The sequence below is a fragment of the Hipposideros armiger genome, unplaced genomic scaffold (assembly GCF_001890085.2).
Source record: "Hipposideros armiger isolate ML-2016 unplaced genomic scaffold, ASM189008v1 scaffold_862, whole genome shotgun sequence".
Taxonomy (NCBI): Eukaryota; Metazoa; Chordata; class Mammalia; order Chiroptera; family Hipposideridae; genus Hipposideros; species Hipposideros armiger.
Window position 1 is genome coordinate 452,126 of NW_017732212.1, and position 27,954 is coordinate 480,079.

Sequence of the window (27,954 nt, forward strand, 5' to 3'; positions counted from 1 at the left end):
GGTTTGGGGGAACAACTTGGGGGTAGTGGAGGGTAGTTTGTGCACCTTGAGTGTCCATGCAGGGTGGATTGGGGATACTGCTTGGGATCAATGGACAGTAGTTAGGGGATATACTTTATGACCAAGGGTGGTTTGGAGTATATTTGGAGCTGGGAGGGTAGTTGGGGGAGTTTAGAGGTGTGGTGGCAGCTGATAGAAGGCAGATTGGGTTACTGCTTGGTGATCCGTTAAGGGGTGACTTGGGGTGAGGGGCGCCAGTCTGATCACTGAAGGGGCGTGGCCTGGGAGGGGAGAGTGCCACCGCCCTCGAGAGAGTGTGTGCGCACGCGCTCCCAGCTGGTTCGCTCCTGGCGCTCCCGGGGCTCCAAGACCCGAACTGGCGCCTGCGCACTTGGTCTCCGCCGCTGCTGTGGTCTCCCGCCCCGCCCCCTGTCACCACCACCCCCCACCCAGGCTCGCGCTCAGCGGCAGAGGTGGCGGTGCCACCGGGAGCGGACCGACCCGAGTTACCGGTGTGGGGGGGGCCGGTGTCCATCGCCCGTGGCCAAGCTGGCACTGCTCTCCCACTCTTCCAGTGCCCCCCATCTGGCCCCCACCGCTAACAGTGGCGCGGCCGAACGCGGCCCACGGCAGGGCGCGGACCGAGCGGGGCGCAAGCCCGGGGACGAGTGGGGGGCGGCAAGGGAAGGGTGCGCCCACCACCATTCTAGGCCCACACCGACCCCGCCTATGCCGCGGGGCGAGGACCCTCGGTGAGTAACGCCCGCCTGGGGGAGGAAGGGAGGAGACTGGGCGGGGTGAGGGCCCGGAAACGCCAACGGGGGATGTACCTGCGCGCGCACCCTCGACCTCTGACCCCGTGATCTCACTCTCGACCCCTGCCGAACCTGACTATATCTTTTTTAATCTCGAACCACGGCCGCTCTTGACCCCAGGACCTCCGGTCTGACCCCTGACTTAACCATATTCTGGCCTGGCGTCATTTTCAACGCCTATTTTGTCCCCGTAAACTCAGTCCTTTCCCCAAACCCCATCCAGTTCTGTTCTAAGGATCCTTGGCCTGACCCCAGATCCTTGCCTGACCCTGTTCCGTCTCTGAAGCTCATCTTGCCTTGTCTTGATCACCCCAGTTTCTCTCCTGATGCTTGACCTGCCTGTTCCCTAAATTCTTATCCTGTCCCCGAGCCCCTTCCAGTCCTATCCTGTCCCTCTAACCCCAGTCGGATCCAGATTCCTGACCTCTGACTTCTGCACTTTCTCCCCACCCTGTAGTGTCCCCCTGGGTCCCCTTCCTGACTCCTGGTCTCCATACTGGCTCACCACCTGTAGACCATCCCCATCTCCTGCCCTGTTCCTGCCCAGTCCCTGGCCCCAACCCTGTGCTATTTTCCCGTTTTCTCTGTCCCATCACTGCCCTCATTCCTATCTTCATTCTGTTCCAGTCTTTTCCTATTTCTTAACTTCATCCTGAACCTGCCCTTTTCCCTATCCCTTCCTTTGACTGCTGTCTTGGCCTGTCCCCCATCGTGTCTTCTGATTACTGTTCTATACTGACCCTGACCAGTGCCCTGCTCTTTTGTCCCTTGCTGCCCCCTACTTTTTCTCTAACCCTTGTCCTGAAACTCACTCCATCCCATCTCCTGGCCAGTGGCCTGGCTCCTTCTCTGTCCTGCCTCCTGACCTCCATTCTACAATGACTCTGATTTTGTCTGGTCCCCAACAATCCTCCCTGTCTTGTCTCTTTATCCCGTCCCAACTCCAGGCCCCTATTCTACCCCTTTACATGCCCCTCCACCCTGTTCAGATCTCTCTCCTTCCTAATACCCACCTTCCATCCCCTCTGAGCCAGAAGGACAGGGGTCCTATCCCATTATACTCTACCCTGAACTTGGAGGTTCTGCTGTTCCCATTATCTCTGAAGTTCATCCCAAATGCTTCTCTTAGCATGAGCAAGAGCAAACAGCGCTGTGGGCCCCATGTGGCTGAGGTGGCTTTATATGTGATTTCCCCCACCTCCACCCAGTGATCTCACACAGAGCTTGCATTTCTTTCCTTGCCCTAGGAGGGCACAGAACTGTTTCTATGCCCCCACCTTCCCCAAGTGTGGGAGAACACCCTAAATTATTCAGTGCCTCTCTGGGAGTCTTCAAGGTCTGGGTCATGTTTCCAGTCTTGCTAGGTTGGGGGCTACCCTATGGGGTATGAGCAAATATGTGGAGGTGGGGCACTCAAAGGTATGTGTGACTCTTCTAGGTCATGTCCCCCTCATCTCCTGGCCTTGAGCCTAGGTGCATGATCCCTGCATTTTTTGGCCTGGAAAAAGTCTATTCTAGACCAGAGACTTCAGGGCTTGGTAGGGGTGGTTTGGGGGCAGGGGCTTTTGGCCCCTTCTCTCAGCAGTAAACAATACAAATCCTGGTGCCAAGTCCATCCAACCTCTGTGGGACAGGTCTGGGGGGACATTCACTGGTGATTCCAGTTACTACTGAAATCAGGCCCATCCAATAGTAACAATAACAACAACAGTAATAATATGAAGTTCCCTTGCTGTCCAAATCTTGATTCTGAAGACAGTTGGAGAATTTGGATAGCGAGGAGGTAACATGTTATTCAATTATATTTTGTTCCTGCATTTCTGATAGAGAGTAGTGAGAGTTTGAGGAACAAAATGCCAGACCCATCCTATTTACCTAAAATATTTATCCAAACCTATTAACAACACAAGTATCCCTCATTGTCCCAATCTATTTGGTACCTGAGTTTTGAGGGGGAGAGTTTGGATAGTTCAGACAGTGAAAGACTCCAACTTATGAAGGTATTTTGTTTTTGCATTTTGTGTGTGTGTGTGTGTGTGTGTGTGTGTGTCTGATTTTCTGCCAGCACTTTTGCTCTTCCTCTTTGTCACATGGATCCAGTGATGTGTTGATAAACTCACTCTCAAAAAAACAACTATTTGTGCATTTTACATATGACTAGGGAGAGTTCAGATAATGAGGCATAAAAGCTCCAACTCAAAAACATAATCAAATCTTTTCATTTTCCTGAGCTTCAGTGGCAAGAATTGGAATAGTAAGGGTACTGTGTTGTGTAAATATATACTTGGTTACTGCACCTGTTGATGTTGAGTAAGGAGAGGTTGGATAATGAGGAAAAACAGCTCTGTTTCAAATACATCTGGTTTGGCGAGTAGGGAGGGTTCCAGGTTTGGGAAGCAAGTAGGGAAGGTTTGGAGGCTGAGGGATACCAGCTCTGTCTCAAAAATTCACCTGAATATATTTAGTTCCTGATTTTGGATAGTGAGAGTTCGGACAAGTTATTTGAGGGAAAACAGCTCTGTTTCAAATTTATCAGATGAGGCTGAGGGATACCAGCTGTCTCTGTCTCTCTGTCTCTGTCTCTCACTCCCTCCCTCCCTCCCTCCAGGTATATGTATATGTATATGTATATGTATATGTATATGTATATGTATATGTATATGTATTTGATTCCTGATTTTGGCTTGCGAGGAATACTTGTAATTATGACAGTCAGTATGTAGTTAGCACTTAGAGAGGGCCAGGCACTGTCCTAAGCAAGCTTTAAATGTATTAACTCATGTCATGCTCACGACAACCCTGTGAGGTATATACAGTTAGCATCACCCCCGTTTTACATGTGAGGACACTGAAGCCCAGAGAGTTTAAGGGACTTGTCTAGGCAGTCACATAGCCAGGAAGTAACAGAGCTGGGTTGAACCCCAGACCCGCTACTTGCTACCCCTCCATGAGGCCACCTGAGGCTCACGTCCTGGCTGTGGTGAGACTTAGAGGTTGGCCAGCTTTCAGGCTGATAAAAGTCACGGAGCAGGGCAATGATGTGTATGTGTGACTCTGCCCTGCCTGTCTGCTTGGCCCAAGAGGCCCAGTTACCTACTCTCTCCTCCTTACTCCCTTACCAGCCCACCTCTGCGTAAGGTCATTATTGTTGTTATTGATAGTCATTAATGACATGGTGTGAATGTCTTTGCACTGTGAAATGCCTTCCAAAGTGACTTTGCCCTGCCCATCTTGGGTCTATAAGCACTGGTTTTTCAGATGAGGAAACCTAATCCTTGAGACTCAATCTGCATTGCCAACCAGATACCCTTGTCCCTCTCGGCTCTGATTCTATAAACATTACTCTTCCCAACATCCTTGGTGTCCCACAAGAGGCGGGAAAGGCCATGGCTGAGAGGACACTCCCCACCAACACCCAGCTGCCCACCTTATTGCTGCCGCCTCCACCAGCCACAGGCAGCGAAGGAGGGGGGGAAAGGGGGTGATGAAAGGGGCCATTGTGTTCCCTGCCGGAAGTCTCATACCCAGGAAGAAAGGTAAAGGTGGGCAGGGTGGCAGGAGGCATGCATGTGGGGTGTTGCTGATACAGAGTGCTCCTCTCCAGGCTTGGCCCACCTGTCAAGCAGGCAGGGAGCTTGCCTCACTCTGCCCTTTCACCTAACAGCTAGGTTGCTACAGGGGCCTGGGCTGGGCTTGTGTCCAGAGGTCACAGAGCAGATGGTCCCAATTGGAGCACAGGATGTGTGATATGTGTTGGGGCAGGCCCAGAGCCCAGGTGGTGGTGTAGGGGAAACTACATTGTAGGGACTCAGAGCCCTCAATTTCCTTGACTCTTGGCCAAAAGTGCCCAAGGGGGAGGAGGGGGGGGCGCGATCAGCGTGGATGTGAAGCAGCATGAGTTCCGTTTCCCACTCCTCCTCCCTTGCAGGAGTAGCCTCTGTCAGCCTCCAACCCAGGACCCAGCCCTCCGAGATCTGATTCTTCCTGCTCTTATGCCTCTGTGATCAGAATCAGGCCTCTTCACCTCTCCAAGCCCCAGCTTCCACATCTGCAAGCTGGTTATGAGGAGCTGGGTTTGCGCCATCCACCCAGGTTTGTAGGAATCAGGAGGCATTAAACCACATGTGTATTTTGTCGGTTTGTTGGGATGATTTCTCCTGGAGCTGCAGAAGGTGGTGGGGTCTTGGGACCTGGTCTCTCCTTAGAAAAGTTGATCTCTGTCCGCAGTTGGGAAACTATTACCCAGTGAGGGCGGGAATTACCTGAAGACCTCCTACTCCTGCCTTGCCCTGGGAGGAAAGGGTAGGGGCCTCAGGAATGGGATGTGAGCTGCCAAGAGAAATACACCTGAGGCATCCCATGTGCTTAGCACCTCCCCAGACCTCCATCCCCCCGCTCCAGGTAATACCCTTGAGTGGGCAGGGTCTGAGCTGGGAACTTGGGCAGCACCAGAGGCAGCCGCCACTCCCACCACCCTTAGACCTTCTTCCCCAGTTCTTTGCTGGGTGTATAAGGTGAAGGGGAAGACCCAGGCTCTCTTCTTGGCCATGTTGGACACCCTGAGGGGACCCGGCCCTAAGGGTGGCCCGAGCCGTGGTGTCAGGCAGGCAAGGGTTAAAAGGTATGGGCCAGCCCAGTCCCTGGCCAGGTAGGCTGGGCCATTGCCTAGTGGGAGGCGGCCTAGGCTTCTGCCACTGAGCTCACCGCTCATCGCTCACTGCCACTACCAGCCGGAGCCAGGCCTGGTTGAGACAACTATTTTTTTCAGGTACCTGAGGCCACCACAAGTACCTATCTGGTATTGGTAAGCATTTGGGAACATGGGTCCAGGGGCGGGTAGGGGGATGAGGGTATGGGGTGTACTAACCTTCCCTGTGGAAAAGAGCCAGGTCTGTGCTAGAGGACAGCGAGGAAGGAGAGCCTGAGTAGATAGATGGATGAAGCCCAAAATGTCCAATTTCCTTTCCTGGCATAAAGCTGATCCCTTGCCAGAAATGGAGGAAGGGAAGGGATCAGGGAGGAGAGAAGAAAGAATCCCTATTCTCCAGTCCTCTTACTTCCTCTTTCCCCTTCCTCCTCTGTGGGAGTAGCCTCTGTTCTCCCTTTACCCAGGGCACAGCCCCTCAGGAAAGCCCAAACTGGGCGAGTGAGAAACTACTTCCCGGCACCTGCCTGCCTACCCCCCATCTGTTCATTTAGAGCGGGGCAGGGGGTCCCTAGGTCAATGTGGACAGTCCAGACACTGGCAGTTTGTATTTACTCTCACCATGACAGGATGTGGAAATGGGGGTCCCACTGAAGGTGTTGAGGTGCCACCCAGGTGAGGTATCTTGGTTGTAAACAGTCATTACAGCCAGGAATTTCTTTCTCGGCTGTGGTGTCAGAAGGGCAGACCTGAAAAACCTGCTGGGCCCGCCTCTGGGTGTGGGGGTGCTCTCTGCAGCTCTCCTACTGCAGCCCATCCTGGGACAGGACAGAACCACCAGTGGGGAGACCCAGGGGCTGGTGTGGGAGGGCATTGGGGGAGGGGCTGCTTGGATTCCCTTCTCAGCATCTCTGAGTGGGCATAGGGTAGCCCCGGGCCCCAAGGCAAATGTGCCGAAGGCAGGCTCATGGAGGCAGAGGTTCAGGAGCCGGGTGTGGGGGTGTGGGGCGTGGATCGTGTGTTTAGCCTGCCCAGCGACCCCATGACTCAGGCCCTAGCTATGTCCCCAAGGTCAGGCTGACAGGGTGGAGTCGGGGTTCCTTTGTGGACCCCGTGTTTACTTCCAAGATGCTGTGAGCTCCCAGGGAAGGAAGGCTGGAGGCAGCCCAGCATCAGATGTAAGACCAATCCTGGCGAATGGGCCCAGCAGGGAGGAGTGGAGGTTCCTGTAGGGGTGGAGGAAGGTTTAGGGGAGCCTTGGGAGAATGCCTCAAACCCAAATTGGGTCTGGGGAAGAAGGACTCCCCAGGAGCCAAGGGGCAGAGGAAGCCAATCTTGGACCACAAGGAACCCCACTGTGCTGGTCAATGTCAGACCTCAGAGGATGGGCATGTGAGCACCTCTGCAAAGCACACGCTGCTGCCTGGGTATGCAAAAGGGCTATAGGGACTGACCCTCACCACTGATGTTGAGGACAGGGAAACATGGTAGACCCTATAGGGTAGGTAGGAGGACTGCCGAGGAACTGGTAGCACCACATTAGCAGCTTGGCCACATCCACCAATGTATAGGTAGGAAAGGGGGATGAATCCTCATTTTGCCTGGGTCTTCTCCATTCCTGGCTACCTTGTCATGACAAGCTGAGGAGCTCGAGGTAGGTGGGGATTGGACATCTGTGGCCTGTCAGTTCCTCCCAGCTGCCTGCCACTAAGATCAGGCCAGGTGGTGGGAGGTGATGTCACCTGGTTCCCCAGCTAGGGACTGAGCAGGATGTGGGAGGGAGGGAGCAAATTCCAGAGGAGGGGATGAGGGCAGGGCTGGCGGCCAGCCAAGGTAGGCTCCATGGCTAGCCAGGGCAGCTTGGGGCTGAGAAGGAGACAGGAGGCTGTTGGCTTGTTATCCGCAGTTGAGGACTTTACTGTTCACAGTCCTGGCAGGGTGACTTCCCTGTGCTGGGTGCAAGACAAGCTGGGGTGGGCAGAGAGGCTAGAGGGGTCCTGAGGCCAAGTGGACACTCTCCCTGCCACACCAGAGCCACGGGAGAGTTGGGACAAGTAGCGACCCACAAGTCTGGACTTGATCCCTGGGTCGGCTGCCTCGTCATTCTTTCACCCAGCAGACATTCACTGAATATTTGCTGTGCACACAGAAGTGTTTTGAGTGCCAGAGATACTGATGAAAACAGGACATACACATTTCCTGTCCTCGTGAATGTACGAGGGAGGCACAGTCTCTCATTGGACAGCAGTTGTGAGGGGATGTAGTGTGGGGGTCCACCTCTGGAAGTGACATTTAAGCCCTAACGTATAAATGAGAACCAGGGGCTGGCTTGGTGAGGAGTGAAAAGAGCGCTCCAGATAGCAGCCACACCCTGAAGCCCGATGGGCTTCAAGCTTATGAGGAATTAGTGAGGTCGGAGCAATTAGTGAGGTTGGAGCAGCTCTAGTGAGTTAGAGTGTAGAACCGGAGGGGTGGGCCTGGGCTCCATCCTTAGCCGTGGGCAAGTTATTTCACCTCTTTGTGACTTACTCTCCTCATCTCTGAACTGGAGGTAATGATAATCACAGAGCTGCCATCACAGGATGGTTGTAAAGATTAAAGGTGGCATAGAAGGTAACTATGCCAGGCATCCAGGTGCTTTATAAATGTCCATTGTTATTATAGTCGGTTGAATCTCTGCCATTAATTCTCCCCAGGTGAGACCCCTGACTGTGGCTCATGGGCCTCTGAGGAGGCATCGTAAGTCCGCCCAGCACCCCACTTGCTGTGCTTCCACTCAATGGGAAGGGGACCAAGGTACCAGGGCCAAGTGGGGCCAGAGATTTGACACAGATTCTGAGAGGGCAGGTCAAGCAGGCGGGTGGGGTCAGGGTACCCCTTCTTCCCAGCTGGGGTGTAGGAAGCTGGGTGGGATAAGGGTTGGGGGACCACACGTGTACTTCCTTAATGGTTCCTGTGCATCACTGCCAGGCCTTGTCCTGCCATTAGCAGCAGCCTCTCGACAGCACTGGGATGGAAGTCAAAGGTCAGCTGATCAGCTCTCCCACCTTCAATGCCTCAGGTCAGTGGCTGGTTCCTCCTCCTGCTGCCTCCTCCCCTGCTCTGAGTCACCACCTGTCCACTGGGGTAGGGTTGATCCCTGGTCCACAGCATGCTGTGGCTGCCCCACTGATCTTTGCTCCCTGTGTGTCCAGCTGCCCTGTTCGGAGAGGCTGCCTCCCAGGTGAAGTCAGAACGTCTGCGGGGGCTGGTTGACCGGCAGCGGGCTCTGCAGGAGGCCCTGAGCCTGAAACTTCAGGAGCTACGCAAAGTGTGTCTCCAGGAGGCGGTGAGGGCCTCCTAAGAGTATTGGGCAGGGGGTGAGGAGCCTGGGCCCCTAGGTAGGCAGACTGGGGTGGCCATTGCTGAGCCATTTGACTGAGCTGCAAATTCCCTATCACCCTCTAGCTCTTTAAAGCTTAGCTAAGATGTCTTAGAATCAATAAAATATGACACTGCAGGTCCACACCCCCTATTAATAATTTGAAGTCTAAAAAAACCTCACAAGGGCCGGCCGAGTGGCGCGATGGTTAAGAACTGACTTGGGACGCCAGAGGACCCCGGTTCAGATCCCACATATGAGGGCCAGTGACACTGCCCTCTACAGCTAAGATGCTGAACAACAGCTCAACCTGGAGCTGGGCTGCTGTGAGTCGCCAGCGACGGTGTAGGCTGCAGCCCCTTTGGCAGTGGGTTGCCATGGGCTACCGTAATTAGTCAGCAGCCAGCGTGAGCGACCAGCAGCCGCAGTGAGCAGCCGTCGAGAAGCCAGCAACTGATCTGCCTCACCTGGGAAGAGCACAATGATGGTGCCAATTTGGGCCAGTGAAACAACATCTTCCACAACTAGACTGAAGAACAAAGCAACAGCAACTTGTCTGTTCCCCTTCCCCCAATTCTCCAGCTCTGTTCCCATCCCCCCAATTTCCCAATTAAAAAAAAATCTTTAAAAAAACAACAAAAAAAAAACCTCACAAAACAATTGTTATTTCCAAAATTTGGCTGTAAAACCTGACCTGAACTGACATGGGATGATTTATAGTGTTGATTTACCCCTCTTGGTATGAATGTCCATACAGTTTGCCAGAAATGCAGTTCAGAGCGTATAGCCCCAGGCCCTGAAGGTGTGTTCTATAATATACAGACTGTGTCACTTTCATAAAAAATTCAAAAATTCTGGATTCCAAAGCGGGTCTCCCTGCCTGCCATGCCCCCTGCCATAGTATATGGGCCATCAAGGGGCTGAGAGTCCAGGCTGCATACGTACCTGGTGGAGAACTGGGAGGAGGAAAAGAAATAACAGGCATGGGATGCCAAGCAGGACTGGGCTCCTAGTAGGACTTCTGTAGCTTCTGCCTTCATTACTGCTTTGCCCCATCCCTCCAACTAACGTCTGGTAGCCTCTGACCTCGGTCGCCCGCGCCCCCCAGGAGCTGACTGGCCATCTGCCTCCTGAGTGCCCACTAGAACCTGGTGAACGACCCCAGTTGGTCCGTCGGCGGCCTCCTGCAGCCCGAGTCTACCCTCCACCGCACCCCAACCCAGCACACCACTCCTTGTGCTCTGCTGAGGTGAGCGGATGGGCGAGGAGAGCAAGTTAGGGATGGTACACATACAGAGGAGGAGGAGCCTAGAGAGAGCCTGGGCAGAGGGTGTTGCATCCAAGTGAAGGAGAGGCCAAGGTGAGAAGGGACTGGGCCTGAGGGAGGTGGGCTTGTGGTCTGAGGGAGGATGCTGGTCCCTAACTGTTGGGATTGGCCTCTCACCCTCTGGAAGATGAATAGGCCGAGCCCATAATCAAGACAGACCCTACCCCCAGGAAGAGCAGACCCCACCTCCAGTGTAGATGGGCTCTGCCACCTCCTGGTCTCTGTGCTTGGCCATTTCCCACATTTGGTTCTTTCACACCCTCTTGGGTGGGCTCTGCAGGAGCTGGCTGTTGAGGCCCTGGAACGTGAGGTGTCAGTGCAACAACAGATCGCGGCAGCTGCCCGCCGCCTGGCCTTGGCCCCGGAGCTGAGTGCTGAGCAGCGCCGGCGCCGGCGCCAGGTCCAGGCAGATGCACTGCGGAGGCTGCACGAGCTGGAGGAGCAGCTCGGGAGCTTCAAAGCCCGCCTTGGCCTCCCGGTGCTCCCGCTGCCCACAGCGGCAGTTATCACCACCCAGGGTGTCTGCCTGGGCACACGCCTCACTCAGCTCAGCCAAGGTGAGCTGAGCCCTGTCATCCCACTAGTAAAAGCGGGGAAGTGGGTATTGGCTAAGGGACAAAGTAAGGGTGGGGGTGGGGGAACAGCGAATGAAAAGTGGTCAGTAGGCAGAACTTAATTTAAGGGACCCAATCAGTAAGAGGAGTGGTGATAAACTGGCTCCGGGCAAGGGTGGGGGCATTGGGAAATGACCCATAGGCCCCTGGATAGTGAGGAGCCAAGCCTTTGCTGGTCTGGGATTCAGATAAAGGTGGATTCTTTGGGAGGGTACAGGGTGAGGAGGAGAATGGCCTTCAGTGTAAGGTGATGGCCCCAAGCCTGGCATTGATTGGCTGGGATCTCCCCCTTCTCCCCTATAGAGGATGTAGTTCTGCACTCAGAAAGCAGCTCCCTCTCAGAGTCTGGGGCCAGCCATGATAATGGTAAGGACACCTGTCCCTCTAACCCACCCCCCTTTCATGCTCAGCCCCTCCCCTCCCTTCTCAGCGCCTCCTTAGCCATGCTCCATCCGCCTGTGGGTCCCTTCCCTTCACTTTCAGCCTGATCAGCCCTGCCCATCCCTCTGTCCCTCCCCGCCTCCCTAGTTCCTGCCCTTTGCCTGCAACCCATCAGACCCCCTCTCATTGAATTGTCCCCCACTTTCTCCCTTCCACCCAGAGGAGCCCCGTGGCTGCTTCCCTCTGACGGAGCGCCCCTCGCCACCCAAGGCCTGGGACCAGCTGCGGGCTGTATCTGGGGGCAGCCCTGAGCGGCGAACTCCATGGAAACCACCCCCATCAGATCTTTATGGGGACCTAAAGAGCCGGCGGAACTCTGTGGCCAGCCCCACCAGGTGAGGGTGAACCTCTTCTCTCCGTCCCCCAAGAGCCAGGAATGGGATCCTGAGCTTGGGCTGGCAGGAGGGCCTGCTGGTGGGGACGTTCTCTAACATGGAGCCCCACCCGGGTCTGCCTGTCTCTGTCTAGCCCCACTCGCTCTCTGCCCAGGAGTGCCTCCAGTTTTGAGGGGAGAAGTGTGCCTGCCACCCCTGTCCTCACCCGGGGCACTGGCCCCCAGCTCTGCAAGTAAGCAGATTCGGGGGGTGGGTTTCAGGACCAGAGGAGGGAATCATTAGTTCAAACTGAGAGAGCATTACCAAAGGATATGGGACATAAAAGGCTGGGCTTTGAAAGGTGAATAACAGTTGTCTTTTTTATTTTTTAAGATTTTATTGGGGAATTGGGGGAGGGGAACGGAGTTGGGCAATTGGGGAAGGAGACCAGCCAAGTTGTTCTTCTTCAGTCTTCGTTGTGGAGGGCTCCAGTCGCTATCTGGCTTCCCGTCGGCAGCTCGTGGGCTCTAAGCTCAAGGTGCTGTGCTACAATCTTAGTTGTGGGTGGACATAGCCACCATCCCATGTGGGAGTTGAACCCAGCAGCCTTGTTAAGAGCGCACGTCCTATCCACCGAGCCATCCAGACGGCAGCTCAGCTCAAGGTGTTGAGTTCAGTCTTAGTTGCGGGTGGGCGTAGCACACCATCCAACAGGCAGTTTTGTTGTTACACCAGCTGAGCCATCCTGCCACCTGTTGGCAGCTCAGTAACAGCTCAGCTCGGGTGCAGCGTCACTGGCCCATGTGGGAATTGACCCCGCAGCTCCGTGGCTCAGGGCCTGCGCACTTAAGCCAACTCTTAACCAACTCGAGCCACTCGGCCAGCCCCTGAATAAGAGTTGTCTTGGTGGAGAAGAAGCGGGTGAGGATTTGGGGCAGAAGCCCCAAAGTTTGAGTATGGGCTTTTCTGTGCATTTTGGACAAGTCATTTCCTTTCTATGCATTTTGGTCTCCTCATTTGTGAAATGGGCATAATAATATCTGCCTTTGAAAGGTACTGTGGGTATAATAAGTTCTCGCTAACATGTACTGAGTGCCTACCATCTGCTAGGAATCAGTGCTTTGCATTGTATCAGCTCATTTAATCATCACAAGATCCCTGTGAGATAGGTGCTATTGTTATGCCTGTTTTATAGATGAGGAAACTGAGGTACACAGAAGTTAAGTGACTTGTTATAAACCATAGATCTGGTATTTGAACCCAAGCAAATTTGACTCTAGAGTCCATGCTTTTAACCCTTGTACTCTATTGCTTCTTAAATACTAAGTGCCTGCTTTTCTCAGGCTGCGTCCTTACAGCGCCTGCATCCTGTGATGGTGGCTGTTGGGATGATAGTTTTGGGTGGTTCATATACATGGGGGGCATAGTTCAGGAATGGCCCTGAATTCCAGGCCTAAGGATTAGGACCTCATTGTGGAGGAGTGGGGAGCCATGAGAAGCACCTTAGCAGGGGGTGCAGGTCAGATGTGCTCAGAAGAACCCTCTGCTGGGCCCTCCCATGCCAGCATTTCCGCTCCAGCCCTACACACACTGACATCTCCCTCGGAGCTAACAGCCACAGGCTCCCCATACGTTTTCAGTCCCTCTGCCCCCCAGTCTGGGGCAGAACGTCTGCTGCCATTTACACACCTCTAACACCTTTATATACACAATTTGTAATCCTGGATCCATTTTGGGGGTGGGGAATTGAAGGCTCAGAGAGGCATGGCAGGGACCTAGGACACTCAGCCCATCTGCCTGATATTTGTAACCTTCCTCCCATCACCCTCCCCTCCACTCCCCCAGACCCGAAGGCCTCCATTCTCGCCAGTGGTCGGGCAGCCAGGACTCCCAGATGGGCTTCTCCCGGGTGGACCCAGCCTCCGACCGTGCCTCCCTCTTCACTGCTCGTACCCGCCGCAGCAACAGCTCCGAGGCCCTGCTTGTGGACCGGGCAGCTGGAGGGGGGGCTGGCTCCCCACCTGCACCTCTGGCTCCTCCTGCCACTGGTCCCCCAGTCTGTAAGAGCAGTGAGGTGCTGTATGAGCGTCCCCAACCAATCCCTGCCTTCTCCTCCCGCACAGCTGGTCCCCCAGACCCTCCCAGGGCTGCCCGGCCAAGCTCAGCTGCCCCTGCCTCCCGCGGGCCCCCTCGGCTCCCACCTGTGTGTGGGGACTTCCTCTTGGACTATTCACTGGACCGAGGCCTGCCCCGTGGTGTTGGTGGGCCAGGCTGGGGGGAGCTGCTGCATGCAGCTGAGGTCCCAGGACCCCTGTCCCGCCGGGATGGGCTCCTCGCTATGCTCCCAGGCCCACCACCTATGTATGCAGCTGACGTCAGCAGCCCCCTCCTCCGCAGTAAGGACCCCCACACCCGTGCCACCCGCACCAAGCCCTGTGGCCTGCCCCTGGAGGCCGCTGAGGGTCCAGAGGTGCATCCAAACCCTCTGTTGTGGATGCCCCCACCCACCCGTATCCCCACGGCTGGCGAGCGCAGCGGCCACAAGAACCTTGCTCTGGAGGGGCTGCGGGACTGGTACATCCGGAACTCGGGACTGGCCGCGGGGCCCCAGCGCCGGCCTGTGCTCCCCCACATGGGCCCGCAACACCCGCCCTTCCTTCATACCCGCTGCTATGAGGTGGGCCAGGCGCTGTATGGGGCTCCCAGCCAGGCACCCCTCCCACACTCGAGGAGTTTCACGGCGCCCCCTGTCTCCGGCAGGTATGGGGGGTGCTTCTACTGATGGGTAAGGGGTCTCTTAAGGCAGATGGCAAAGGTCTCCAGGCTAGAGGGCAGCTAGTCATGAGAGCTCATGACTTGCACCACAAGAGCAGTAGCTGCAGCCTTGGCACAGGATCACTGGGCCCTGCCTGACCTACATTAGTCCATGGGGTCTTGGTGGAGGGGTATCTTGGGCCCTGGTAGCAGCAGCTCTTTACCATGCTATAGAATAATCTTAATATTTTAACAACCAGTGCATGTCAACTGAAAATGAGCCTCAGAACCAGGGTGCTGGGAGGAAGGGACATCCTGTGCCCTTGCCTTTCTCTTCATCTTTTCACCACGCCCCACGCTTGCGAGACCCAAGGTGCTGTCCTATACCTGCCTCCACCTCTTTAACGAGCCTCTTTTCCTCTCTCTTTCTGTGTCTTGTCCGTCTTTTCCTCTCTTCTCTGTCTTCCCACCCTGTCCTCCGGATTCCTGCTACCCTTTCTAAAGATACTACGCGGACTTCCTGTACCCCCCGGAGCTGAGCGCTCGTTTAAGTGACCTGACGCTAGAGGGGGAGCAGTCCTCCAGTTCTGACCCTCAGACCCCGGGGACACTGGTCTGACCCCTTCTTTTATGCTCCTTGGTGGCCCGGGCATGACTCCAGTCTGGGGAGCACACATCTGACCTCGCTGAGCCCTGGGGTGTGGTTGTTCGCAGTCCTAGGGGGCACCAACCTGATCTTCCAAGGCCCCAGCTCCCTGTGGGCCCATGAAGGTGTCTGATGCCCTGCTTCTCCTCGTACTGTACTGAGAACTGGGGCCCTCAGCCAGCTTAAAAGAAGGGATGGTGTAATGGGGACTCCAAGCCCCTTCCTCCATTTCTGTTTACAGTTGTGATTTAGATTTTCACTGTCTTCCCCCAACACTAGGCATTTTATAAAAGGGAAACTGTGATCTCATCTGGTTGGGTTCATTCCTGTCCCCATGCCCAGCCTGTTCCATTCAGGAACCTCTTCCATAAAATGGACCATATAGAGTCACAGGGCCCTGTTTGGGGCAGCTGGGGATTCTGGTGTGAACAGAACTCCCTGCCACCCCCACCAAGTCTGTTCTTGTGGAGGTGGGCTCTCAGCCCACATTTGGAAGGACTGAAGTCTAGGTGGGGAGCTTGGGTTCATTTTCCCACCCCAGGGGTGCCTAAGGGACCCCTGTCCCTGTCTGCCTGTTTGTGCCCGCTGCTTCTGCCCCTAGGGTGATATGGCCCAGCCTTTGGCGGCAGCCTCTACCCTGACTATCCTGTCTGGAGGCCCTGCAGGAGGGCCGAAGGGCAGAGCCATCGGGCGTGTTGTGTCCTGGGATGCTGCCGTGGTGGAACCTGGCACCTGGTAGATGCCAGTAAAATCCTCAGGTGACGCCTAGCCACAGGCTGCGTCACATCTTCCTTGGCTTTCCTTTCATCCACCACTTTTTAAACAAATATACACAAGCTGTGTTTTCTATGATACCTGTCTGTGACTTTCTGGAGCTGGGGGTCCCCCTACCCCCTTTACCTGGTGTTTAACTTTTCTTTTTGTACCAATGAATCTGGGCCCAAGACACTACCCACACTGGAAGGGGATTTCTAGAATAAATGTGTAAACCAAACCCATGTGTTGCTCCTCTCTCTGCCTTACCTTGGGGCCCACACCTGTAGTGAAGACCAGACATATTTTTATAATACCATGTTATGAAAAAAGTACAACACTGCAGAAACAGCCTGTGATAATGTCATCTGCTTTGGCTTTACTCGCTTTGTGGTGTGGGGTAACTTCTCTGCCTATCTGTGCTCAAGATTTCTAGCCAACCCTGAACAAGAGCCCTTAGTAATACAAATGATGATGGGAACACTGCCCTTAACTACTTTGTGCATTAATGCCGCTCTGGAGGTAACAGGTTCCAGGAAGGAACAGAGAGCTCACCCCTTCAGCCCACACATTTGACAGAGCGAGCTAGTCAGAAAGAGTTGAGCAAAATTGAAAAGCATGCCACTCTGGCCACTGAAATGCACAGACTATCCAGGAGGCCCAATTGGCTTGAAAGATGCAACAGCCTTTATTGTTGGCAGCAACACTGATATATATGCCTCATTCCAGGTTGGGGCTACCCCCACTCCACCCCAACCCATCCCATGGTTCTCACCACTGTGTAACTTGGGGGCAGGGGCAGAATCCCTAAACAACTGGAGGGAGGCAAGTGGGACTGGTGAGTGTTGGAGTCACCTGGGACCAAGCGTTCAACAGGGTCTGGATACCTGACTCTTCCACCCAGAGGGAGGCTGGGAACACTTGGGTCCTGGGGTAAAGGTTTGGCAATGACTTGATGTGGGTTCAAAGCTGGGGTAGTGTCTGGAAAAGCCTTGCACTAGGGTTCAAGATTTGAGATTGCTGTGGTCCCACACCCTAGCTTTGTAACTGGTAGGTCCCAGTTTGGGGTTGGGGGAATGTCTCCATCTAGAGTTTGGCCATGGATGCTTGGGTTTCCAAGCCCTAGTTTTTGGCTGGATGTGGGTGGCTCTGGGTCCCAAGTTCAGGGCTGGGGAAGACTCTGGTCCCCAGGTAATGGGGGCTGGGAATGAGGGATATCCCAGTTTTGGATCTGAGGGAGCATCTGCTTTTTGAACTGGGCAAGGGACTCCTATTTTAAGAGCTGGAAAAGGGCTCTGAATGCCAGGTACTGGCCGGGGTGGGGGTGGCATTCTCCAGGTCTTGGGTACAGATCTCAGGCCCCTAGGATCCAGCCTCCTGCTCTTGTCCCAGCGCCTCCAGTAGCAGTCCCATTGGCGTCCGCTTGAGACCAATGCTCTCGATCTTGTTCTCGAGCTTGTTCTTGAGGTTGCGCAGGCGCAGCGAGGCGTGCACCAGGATTACTGTGGGCAATACCAGACGAGTGGAGTCAGTGGGACGGGACATCAGCCTTTAGCCAATGGGGGCCCACAGGGGGAAACTGGAGCACGGGCAAGCCAATGGCGTGGTCAGTGACCAGGACATCTCTGATCCTGAAAATATGGCTTAGTAATTGCTTTGCAACAGGGGCGTGGCCAGGGAGGGCACATGGTAATGTGGACGTGGCCGGTAGAAGGCACTAAATACTAGGAGTGAGGCCCGGAAAGGCGGTCTTAAGAGGAGAGTGAAGGCAGAGAAGGCGCTTGGTAAAGGGGTGTGGTCATGCCCTCCGGGTCCACCAGCCCCCTCTCCCCCCAGGGAAGCAGGGCAGGGCAGGGCCGGCCTGGCGCCGAGCGCACTGCTGGCCGTGTTCCCGGCTATCTCAGGGTAGTGGAGACTCACTAAATACTGGCCCGGCGATGCTGAGCAGGAAGGTGCAAGCACCGCCCACCGCCCAGAGAACCAGGAGGCCGACGGCAAGCACTGCGGCCAGACAGGCGGCGGGGTGACTGCGGCGGCAGCGACGCACAGCTGAGCGACTCTCAGCTGCCCACACCAGCACCCCAAGAGCCACTGCCACTACCAGCGCGCTTAGGAGGGTGTGCAGCGGGCGCACGTACCTGCGGGGACAATGGAACTCAGCTAGTTGGCCAGTTGGGGAGAGAGCCGCCTGGCCTCCGAGCCTCCCAGACCACCGCGGACCCGATCCCATGTCCCAAGAGCTTTGCCTCCCCCTTCGGACTCTCCCAGCCCGGCAAATACTCCTGCCAGCCCTGTCTCCAACAGGTCTAACCTTCCAGGGATTCCCACTTCCAGGATCACTGGACTCACCCTGTGGACCCTCATTTCTTTCTTTTCAATCCTACAGTCCCATCTTCTGGTGCTTCAGGCCCTCCCGTCCCGCGAGGCTCCTGCCCTGCTCTTTCCTTCTGACCCTACCCCCACAGGGCCCCTCTCCAGTACCCCACCCCATTATGCCCCCAAACCCACCCTTTGAACCCAACCCTTGCAGATTCTTTCTCCAGTCCTCCTGTCTCCATTCGTTTCCTTTCTCCAGGCCCAGGGTCCTCCCCTTGAAATTCCTCTTCCAGGTTTCCATGTCTCTATAGATTCCTTCTTCCATCATTGTTAGAACCCCCAGGCGTTAGGTCCCACTCTTAACTTCCAGTCCCACCCAAGTTCCTCCTCCAGGTTCTCCATCCTCTCTGGTCTCAAGCCTTCCATCCCTCTAGGGCCTAGCTAGGCTCAAGTTCCCCCAACAAGTACCTGCTCCTGCTGCATTCCAGCAGTAATAGTAATATTCCAGTAATAGCCAGGCTCCCCTCCAAGCCCAGATGTTCCACAAGTCCACCCTCCAAACCCTTCAACTTGACCATAGGGACGTCCCAGTCCCCGTCCCCGTCCCTGCCCTAAGGCTTCGAGGGGCACCTTAATCTGGTCCCATCACTCGCATCATCCCACACCCTGACACTCACACCCCACTTTCAGGCCCTCCTTATCTTCAGGTACACCTCCCAGCCGAGTTTCCCCTTCAGGTCCAGTTTCTCCATCCTCCCCAGGTCTTCCCTTCCAGTCCCTCTACCACCCTCGGCCCCCCTCAGCCAGGCTCTAATCTCTCCCCAGGCCCGCCTTATAACTAGGTCCCACTGCCTCCAAGTCCTCCTTCCCATGCCCGGTAGGGTTTTCTTCTCTACTCAATTCTTTCTTCCAGGCCTTGCAGCCCCGTCAGATTACCTCTCCCGGATCTCAGAATCCCGCGGGCCCACCTTCCATGCCCTGCAGGCGTCCCTGGCCAACTGGCGCCTCCCTCCCTTCCTCCCTCACCCGGCCAGAGCGAGACCGAAGCCGAAGCAGACAAGGTAGTTGGTTTGGTAGTAGAGGAGGTTGTTGATGACGCGATGGCACCATCGCTGCGGGTCGCACGGATCCGGGGCCGCCAGCCGAGCCGACCCCAGAACAAAGTCATCCAGGGCGCGTAGCGGTGGCAGCCGCACCTCCGACATCCTGCAAGTCGATGTAGCTGGACCAGCCAGAAGACCAGTTGTACTACAACACCCGTTACACCTCGCGCTACCGCGGTGGATACCGGGAAATGGAGTCTGGGCGGGGCGGCTGCTGCCCTACCCATTTCAGGTGGACGACGCAGGCGCAGAAACGCACATGACCGGAAATGTAAATACGTCATAACTGTAAGGCAGCAGGGCCTGCCGGGCAACCAAGTCTAGGCTGCGAGGAAAGGCATTCCCATCCACCCCCGGGTGGGGTCACCAGGGGGGGATTGTTCCGGGCAGCTCTGGCGGCACAAGCACACAGTAGCCAAACATTTGGACATGGCAGAGAGATGAAGACAGGGACTGTCAGGGGAGGACCAGGATCCCAGCTCCTTCCTGTCATGGTCCAAGAGGGTCACACCTTTCCTGGAAACTTCTGCATGTCCTTTTCGGGCTCATCTCTTCCAGGCTCCACCCCCGAGGTCCAGCGAGAAATACTATTAAGATTATTTTATTCACATCACATCAAAGATGGGTTCTTTCTGGGAAATTTTTTTTTTATCCCCAGAGGTTGGATTAGGGCATTCCCTCTGGGTCCCTAGTATAGTCTTCTCCAGGTTGGGAGCCCCAGGGCATCTGCTGCCTCCCTGGGTCTGTGGCCTGGCCCTGTGGGCACACAGTCTTTAAGTGCTTGGGGGAAGTGCTTAGGGGAAGTGCTTAGGGGGAAATGAGCTGTTTAGGCATTGCTCTGCGGAGTGGAAAGTGGGCACCAGCCCCATTAGTGCTTACTGGGTGGTGGCTTCCAGCACTCCCACCCCCATAAATGCTTTATACTCTGCCACTGCAGGTCCCTAACAACCCACAGAGTCCTTAAAAGTCATCGTCATCACAGATGTCAAGATACACATCGAAAGCCTCTCTGTTGCAGTTTCCATCAGGAGTGAAGACATATTTGTGGAAGGTCCCATCTACACAGATGGCTGGAAGAAGGGGGAAAGATCAGTAAAAGGTTAGAGGCTGCCAAAACCACACTCCAGTCCTCTCAGGTGTCCCATGGCCTAGGGTCTCTCCTTCCAGGCTTTTGCCCACATATCATCCCTCTTACTGGTGATGGAATTAAGCCACCCATTCTAGCTTGCTCAGGCTTCCCATTCCCTAAAATTCTTTCCGGTCCAACTTGCAGGACTTCACCCATGTACTATGCCCAGTCAAGGGATAGGCTCACTCACCAATGACAGAGTTGACGTTTTTGGAAGTGTTGCGACCAAAGGCGCAGATGCAGGCTGACTCGGCAGGCACGGTGAAGCTCGCCAGGCTCCACTGAGAGTCCACATACTGTCCAATCATAGGCCCCACCTTGCCCACGCGAGCCAGCCTGCAGGCAGCACTGGCTAAGCCCAGGTATGGCACATGGGCAGGGGGATGGGGACGTGGCAGAGTGGGGTAGGGGATACTCACGCGGAGCGGCGGTTGAGGCGGGTATCCTTGAGAGCAAAGATATGGACCGTGCCCTTATCACTGGAAGCGCACAGGAAGGAGGAATCGTGGCTGAAGTTGATGCTGGAAGACAGACTAGCAGTGACGCCCACATGTTATGTGGCGTGGGGTTGCCGGCCTACCACACATACCCTGTGCTCACCAGTAGAGGGTGGCGGGGTCAGTGCCTCGGCGCAGTTCCACCAGTTTCTCCTTGGACTGTGTGTCAAAAAGTCGAATAAGAGTGCCTTTCTGGGAGGCCGAGGCCACTACGGTGCCTGGCTGGTTTAGGGACACACAAGCTACGTCGCTCTGATGTGCATTGATGGTAAATGGAGCAGATGAAGTGCCAGGCTTTGTGCTCGCCAGGTCCTATGGTGGGAAGGAACAGTTTGGGCTCAGGGGAATATGGAGGACAGGGTCCCAGAGTCCACAGGTAGAGCCAGCCCACACACCTACCCATCCCTGCCCACTGAACAGCTCACCACAAGTTGCAGACTCCCACACTTGTGTCCTGGGAACACTAGCAGTTGTTTCTCCAGGCTGGGACAGAGGTCACAGAGCCCTAGGGTGTGAAGATGAAGGAGGGTGTGGGCTGGTGAAGGGAAGATGGGGGCCAGGCAGGGTCTCAGAATGGACAAAGTAGGGTAAAGGCTGGACTTTGACCTTCTATGATACATGTTACCCACAAAATCCTCAGGGGGCTGCCCTCAACTGTGCTCCCACCAGCGAGGCAGATTACCTCTTCCCTGTGCAGCTGTGGCAGCCCCAGTAGGCTCAGGGATTCCTGACAAACCCATCTATGTGCTTACTAGGCATTTTTTCTGTGCTATCCAGGGTACCCAGGGGTGGGACAGGGCTAAGAGTGGGGAGAGAGAACTGGCTAAGGGATGGAAAGGCGGATAGATTGAGACTGTGAGTATTTCAGGCCATCTGAGCATATCTCTGTGGAAAGACTCTCTCTGCCTCTTTCCCCATTTCTGTGTGTCCCTTCCATGTTCTCTTCATTTCTTCCCCTCTACCCCATCCACTGCCTGCTGCCCTTACACCTGCATATCTGGGTCCTCTCACCCTTTGGGTTGTCCCGGGTGTCAAACTCAAACAGCTTTCGGGGATTGTCGGGGAAGGAGTACACGTAGATGCGGTTCCTCAGCACAATCACGATTCTGTGAGCATCACAACACAGGAGGGCCATGAGGAGAGGGCAGGATGCCTGGGTGGGACTAACCCTCTCACCTGCTATGGGGACCTCCTACCTCCCCCACCCAGAGTCCTCCTCAAGCTCACTTGTCATGGCGCATGCGCACAGCCAGCACTGGCTTGGTGAAGGTGAACTCCAGCACCAGCTTGTCCTTGGAGTCCTTGCCCTCCCGGGCATCATCCCAGATCAGCACTGCTGGGCAGGTGGGTGCATTGTCCGGGCCAAGGTTTAGGGTGAGGGCAGACCTGGTGACACAAGACCCACCCCTACTCCCCATGGGACCTCAACCCACTTGTTTAACCTGTTGCTAACACCCAATGTGAGCCTCACACAGCAGAAGCACTTGTGTATGCAATCTCTGAGAGAACAGGTTCTGGAACTGTTACACCCATTTGTAGGTGAGGAAACTGAGGCTCGAAGGAATTGAGTATCTGGCCAATGACCTCACAGCCCATCAGCAAGCAAGCAGGGACTAGCAACAGGCCTGTAACTTCCCATCAGTAACCATTCCTGCCTCCAGGGTCCCAGTCCGTACTCCCCAAACATTTCTGTGATAAATCCTAGGCTCTGTGACTTGCCTAGGGTGACTCTCTTGCCATGTCGCAATGGGATTAACAAAAACAAAATCCTTTAAAACAAGATGGTGCTTGAGGCTCAAGGCAAGTAAGCATTGGAGAGACAGCTCCAACATGTTAAACCCTATTGGTTGTGTGACCTTAATAAGTCGCTTAACCTCTCTGGGCCTCAGCTTCATCTGTAAAAATGGGGATAATGATACTTCCTACTACAGAGAGTTATTGTAAGGATTAAATGAGTTAATACATGTAAAGTGCTAAGAACAGTATCAGGCTCACAGCAAGTGCACTATAGGTAAAGACATGGCATACAGGAGGCATCCAATTAATGTTTGTTAAATGAAGACAAAATGCCAAGCTTCTCAAACTATAAGATGCACGGATTCCCAGCTATAGGCCTCACTGTGTAACTCTAAAAGTACCCTGACATCTTCATCTGCTAATGCCTTGGGGTCCCTGGGGGAGGCCAGAATTCCGGGGAATCTGGGCCAAGGGCAGGATGGGATGAGGGCACTTACCTGAGATCTCTGAGAACTTGGGGCTGCTACCACCACCCACCAGGGCCAGCAGGTTGGAACGGTGCAGCATTTCCACCAGGCCCATGCTGCCCACCTGCTCATGGTCTGGACAAGGACCAGGGTGTCAGGAGGAGTGGGAGCCAATGCCCAACCCATCCCTTCTGCCCACTGCCCCTTCCCCACCGATGGCTCACCCAGATGCCCCTTCTCCATCAATGGCTCCACATTGTAGATGCGCACACCTGTCTCCATGGCGCAGCAAAAGCAGCCTGGGGGATAGGAGGAATCCAGGCTGCCTTAAAGGATGCTCAGGTAGGAAGCTAGGGCTGCTTAATACCCACCTCTGGCCATTCTCTCCCTCCCTCCCACAAGGGTACAGGTACAAGTCTCTCTCACTTTGGTCTTGATTGAACCGCAGGCTGGTCACTCCTCGAAGTGGCTGCTGAGTCATGATCCAGAATTGCTTCCCTGGACACGAATGGGGGTAGGGTTGGAAAGAGACCTGGGGTCTGCCCTTTGAGTCCTAGAACTATCCCTAATTGATTTCTTCTTCCTCCTCCCACCCTGCTACCTACTAATCCCAGCAGGACTGCAAAGGAGAGAAAAACAGGGGGAAGAGTCCTGGGGTCTCCACTCTAAGCTTCCAATACCCAAAACTCATGGCCATCAACCTCCCCATCTTCTCACGTTTGGCTGACCCCAGTTCCAGGCCTACCCTGACCTGGACCCCACCTCCTCCTTATTCCCAAGCCTTCACTGACTGCTTGTCAAGAAGTAATAAGGTACAGGGTGCCCCAGAGATATCTCCTCTCCACCCCCAGACAATCCTGGTCTCAATGCCTAACATGGCCTCAAACCATCCCCCGACCCCTTCTCATCTTCACACCTGGACATAGCACCCAACTCTGCCTATCAGCAAATGGGGAAAGAGGGCTAGGACATCCACCTCTTCCTGCAACTCCCTGACCTGGCCCCGAGACCAGCTATGGTTGGTCCCCACCCACAAGAACTCCCTTCCTCATGCCCTTCTGACACCCCCCACCTATTCCACCACCCTGGAGTGCTCTCATACTTGCCCTCCTCACAGCCTTCCCCAAATCCTTTCATGATCCCATGCCTACCTTGAAATGACCCCTTCTCATGCCATACTAACTTCTGCCCAAACAAGGCCAGCCTTGATATTTCCCCAGATCCCCTTATGCCCTAAAGATCTTACCTCAGAATCCCCTATCATTCCAAATGCCCCATCCCTGGGACATCCCCTTCTGTGTGCTCTGCTGTTACTGACTCCAACATGGGCTACCCTCAGGAATCCTGTCTCCCTAAGGTTTGTGGATGAAAAAGTGGTTCTACAGATCACAGGGTGATGTGATCATAAATTCCTAACTGGGCAGGTCAAGGTGAGGGTAGTCACGCCACAGGCATAACTTCCTTAGTAAAAGGCTTATCTTTGCCTTAAGCAAGCCCTGACTTTTGCTTCTGTGCATCTAGGTTAACACACCTTTGAAATGCCCCCTTTCAGACCCCTCCTTCTAAAGCATAACCCACATAATCTTAACTATCCTGTAATCCAATCACTGCCTTGCTTTCTCCCACCTTCATATAATCTTCCTTAAATTCTCCTTAATCTCAAATGCATAAAAGAAACTGCAAAATGTTATTCTCCGAAGCATTTGTGCTCTTGCTTCCTGGCAACTGTCGTCAGTTTTGGCTCAAATAAACTCATAAAAACTCTCAACAGGTATGGATGTTTCTTACATCGACAGATTCCTCCACCAGACCTGTCCTCTCTCCAAGATCCTGCTCCTGGACACCCCTACCCCCTTAAGACCTTTGCCCAGACACACACCTCCCAAAATCGCTACCTGGGATAACTCAACTCCCAGACTCCTGCCCTGGACTCCTTAATATTCTTGTCCTGTAGCCCCTATACTCCCTTCAAACTCTGATCTCCCCAAGACGTTTGCCCAGGCTTACCCCTGCCCAGCCTCCAAGAGCCCAAACCTCCTACTTTCCCTCAGTACCACCTCCACCGGTACTAATTCTTTGGACAGTTCCACCTTCCAAGATCCATATTTTTGGACTCCCATTCCGAAGACCTGCGCCACCCAAGAACCCTGTCCCGGGATGCCTTACACAAAGCTCCCTACGGCATTTCCTCAAGTCCAAGACAGCACGCATACTCCTCCCAACACCAGCACCCACTCAAGATCCTTGTCCTAGATCATCCCATCCACCGAGACCCCTGCTCAAAGGCTCCCTAGCCTATCCCCAAATCCGGACCAATCCTGGGATCATGCCCCAGCTCCCGCCACTTGTACTGACCTGACCTCTGCGAGTCCCCGATCACAGGCCCAGCTCTCGGTGCCGCCCGCGGCCCGGCTTTCTGACCTCCCGGGCCTTGACACCCGGCTCTGGTGTTTACATCAGGTCTCACTTCCGGGGGAGGGAGTTTGTCAACGGAAATGACTCATCCTAGCCGGAAGACGAGGCCGTATCTCTCCTCTTTCAGGTTTTGGGTCTTTGGGGCGAAGCGAGTGAAAGCGACATCCTCTTAGGAGGGCGCCGGGAGCGGAGGAGGTTTCGCGAGGCCATGTGTGTCTGAGGGAACCGAGGACGGATGGGCGAGAGAGCCTTCCCCTCGCTAACCCAGAAAGGAACGAGGATTTCCCATCTGGGTCCTGCTCGGAATGCTAGAGGCATTAACCTTCTGGGCTAACGAGACTTTGACCTGCGAGATGGGCTAGAGTGGCGGCGCCCTGTTAGTTCTAGAGAGGCGACTGGGAACCCTCCGGGCCGGGTTCGACCTGGAGACCTCCAAAGCAGAGACTATCCATCCTTGGCCTGGGGAAACCAGGGATGGGATTCTGTCACCCAGCTCTTCATTTTATTTACAAAATGAAAATGGTGTTTTGATGGCAAGAGGTATACATGTTTACCGTGTGCGTGTGTGTGTGTGTGTGTGGGGGGGGGGCAATACCCCAATTATGTATATAATGGAAATATTTTAATTAAACTTTTGAATTTTGAGATAATTGTGAATTCACTTGTAGTTTTGAGAAATAATACAGAGAAATCCCATGTACTTGAACGGTTTCCCCCAAAGGTAACATGTTATAAAGCTATAGTAAAATAGTACGCTCAGGATATTGACATTGATATAATCCACCCATCCTTTACTTTTTTCCAAATATTGTTTTAAAATTATTAAGATACGTGGACATCTGTTTAGTTCATCCTTTTAAACTGATTCATGGTATTCTGTGGAATAAATGTAGCATTGTTCATCTGTTCCCCTACTGATGGCCATCTATAATATCTAGGTTGTTTCATGTACTGTGTTGTCAACATCCATGGAGTGACTCCATTGCTATGCTCCTAAGCAAAACCAGTCTTCTGGCTTTCTTCAGGCTCTACTTCCTCATGACCCAGATTATATTTAACTTGACTCATTTTGGCTTCTCTCACTCCCATGTCTCTGAAACTGCTCTTTAACCAGATCACAGGTGAATCATAATCTTGCAGTTATTTCTCTACCCTCTCCTGTGACTGACCAGCGCACTGCACAATTTCTTGCTTTCAACTCTTGGTTTTCTCCTACATCTCTGGCTAATACTCTACCTTTATCCAATTTCCAAATATTTGAGTATCCTTGGATATGATTCTGGCCCCCTTGGTCTCCCTAAATGACTTCATCTTGTCTCATAGCCTTAAGTGTTGCAAATATTGGAAGATCCACTAATTTAGGCCTCTATCCTAGACCTCCCCTGAACACCAGATTCATATATGCTATGGCCTGTTTGACATGTTGATGTGGATGTGTCATAAGGCATCTCAAACTTAACGCAGCCAAACAGATCTCTTGAATTTCCCTGGCTTAAACACATTCATGTCTCTCTCATCTTAACCAATGGCACCACAGCACCCAGTTTGTCACTCAAGTCAAAGAGCAGATATATCACGCTTGATTCTTCTCTATTGTCACTGGCAAATTCTGTTGGTCCCACTGTCAAAAGGTGTCATAAATACAACCCCTTAGTCATGCACTCTCAGTCAAGATGGACTAACGGGGACCAAATTTTCCCTCTCACATGAAACAACCCACCACCACCACCCCCCGAAAAAGAACAGACAAAATACATGAAACAATGGTATTCAAGACATAGACATCAAGCAATGAAGGACAGTGATCCCTGAGAAATGGTAAACAAGATGAGCCCTACAATTGCCCCAGCATACTGCTTTGAGAGTTTCCATGCTATGGCAATGGGGGGAATAGTTAGCCCTAGCCTTAGTATTGCTCCAGTCCCACTTAAATCATCAAAGGAAAACCCTGAAAGATCAAACTGTTTCCAAGTAACTTAATTACCACAGTACAAAGATCAGGAAGATTTATAGGAATAATACTAATAGAAACCCAGCACCTACAAAGGTAACATTTACCAAGTCTGTTACCCAAACAAAGATGACGACCAGGCATAAAAAGAAGCAGGAGGTACATATTAGAACATGTAAAAACCTTGAAAAGAGTATGCTAAGTGAAAGAAGCCATTCACAAAGGACCACCTGCATATTGTATGAGACCTCCAGAACAGGCAAGTCCGTAGACACAGAAAGTAGATGAGTGATTGCCTGGGTTGGGGTGGGGGAGGGTTAGTGAGGAGAAAAAGGCAATGACTAATAAGGGGTGTGGGGTTTCTTTTGGGGGGTGATGAAAATGTTCTAAAACATCGTGATGGTTGCACAACTCTATTAAGTATACTAAAATATTTAATTGTACACTTTAAATGGTGAATTATGTGGTATGTAAATTATATCTCAACAAAGGTGTCATTGTTTTTAAAGTAGGAACAAACACACAACCCATAATAATCAACGGAAATCAACCCAGAATGGACACAGATGTCAGAATTAGGAGAGAACGATGCTAAAAAGGTTATTAAAACTGAATTCTGCATGTTTAAAAAGTTAGGCAGAGACAAGGAAGATATAAAAATACCCAAAC

The 27,954-nt window shown here is 53.7% G+C and overlaps 3 protein-coding genes across 8 annotated transcripts; 1 reads left to right on the plus strand and 2 right to left on the minus strand.

Annotated features, from left to right (window-relative positions):
• Positions 1-356: 356 nt before the first annotated feature.
• On the plus strand, positions 357-15,911 carry CCDC120 (coiled-coil domain containing 120). Of its 5 annotated transcripts, none has more exons than XM_019629610.1 (13): positions 357-752; positions 4,744-4,907; positions 5,584-5,619; positions 8,157-8,256; positions 8,431-8,521; positions 8,655-8,788; positions 9,930-10,070; positions 10,429-10,705; positions 11,066-11,128; positions 11,364-11,538; positions 11,672-11,770; positions 13,363-14,277; positions 14,776-15,911. In XM_019629610.1, exons 5-13 carry the CDS (start codon positions 8,473-8,475, stop codon positions 14,888-14,890), a joined length of 1,968 nt encoding a protein of 655 aa, XP_019485155.1. In that variant the 5' UTR covers positions 357-752; positions 4,744-4,907; positions 5,584-5,619; positions 8,157-8,256; positions 8,431-8,472; the 3' UTR covers positions 14,891-15,911. The 5 variants fall into 5 exon arrangements, with proteins under 5 accessions (XP_019485155.1, XP_019485158.1, XP_019485159.1 ...); XM_019629613.1 differs by having other exon boundaries at positions 8,157-8,199; XM_019629614.1 differs by lacking the exon at positions 8,157-8,256.
• Positions 15,912-16,334: 423 nt separating this feature from the next.
• On the minus strand, positions 16,335-19,578 carry PRAF2 (PRA1 domain family member 2). The gene is made up of 3 exons (XM_019629618.1): positions 19,013-19,578; positions 17,591-17,808; positions 16,335-17,172 (listed from the first exon to the last, which is right to left on the minus strand). Exons 1-3 carry the CDS (start codon positions 19,189-19,191, stop codon positions 17,033-17,035), a joined length of 537 nt encoding a protein of 178 aa, XP_019485163.1. The 5' UTR covers positions 19,192-19,578; the 3' UTR covers positions 16,335-17,032.
• A 93-nt stretch (positions 19,579-19,671) lies between these two features.
• Positions 19,672-25,389, minus strand: WDR45 (WD repeat domain 45). 2 transcript variants are annotated; one of them, XM_019629616.1, is made up of 11 exons: positions 25,275-25,389; positions 23,346-23,417; positions 23,144-23,218; positions 22,950-23,054; positions 21,943-22,051; positions 21,727-21,821; positions 21,141-21,220; positions 20,819-21,027; positions 20,638-20,739; positions 20,409-20,554; positions 19,672-20,159 (listed from the first exon to the last, which is right to left on the minus strand). In XM_019629616.1, exons 2-11 carry the CDS (start codon positions 23,398-23,400, stop codon positions 20,050-20,052), a joined length of 1,086 nt encoding a protein of 361 aa, XP_019485161.1. In that variant the 5' UTR covers positions 23,401-23,417; positions 25,275-25,389; the 3' UTR covers positions 19,672-20,049. The 2 variants fall into 2 exon arrangements, with proteins under 2 accessions (XP_019485161.1, XP_019485162.1); XM_019629617.1 differs by having other exon boundaries at positions 19,675-20,159; positions 21,943-22,048.
• Between the last annotated feature and the right edge of the window lie 2,565 nt (positions 25,390-27,954).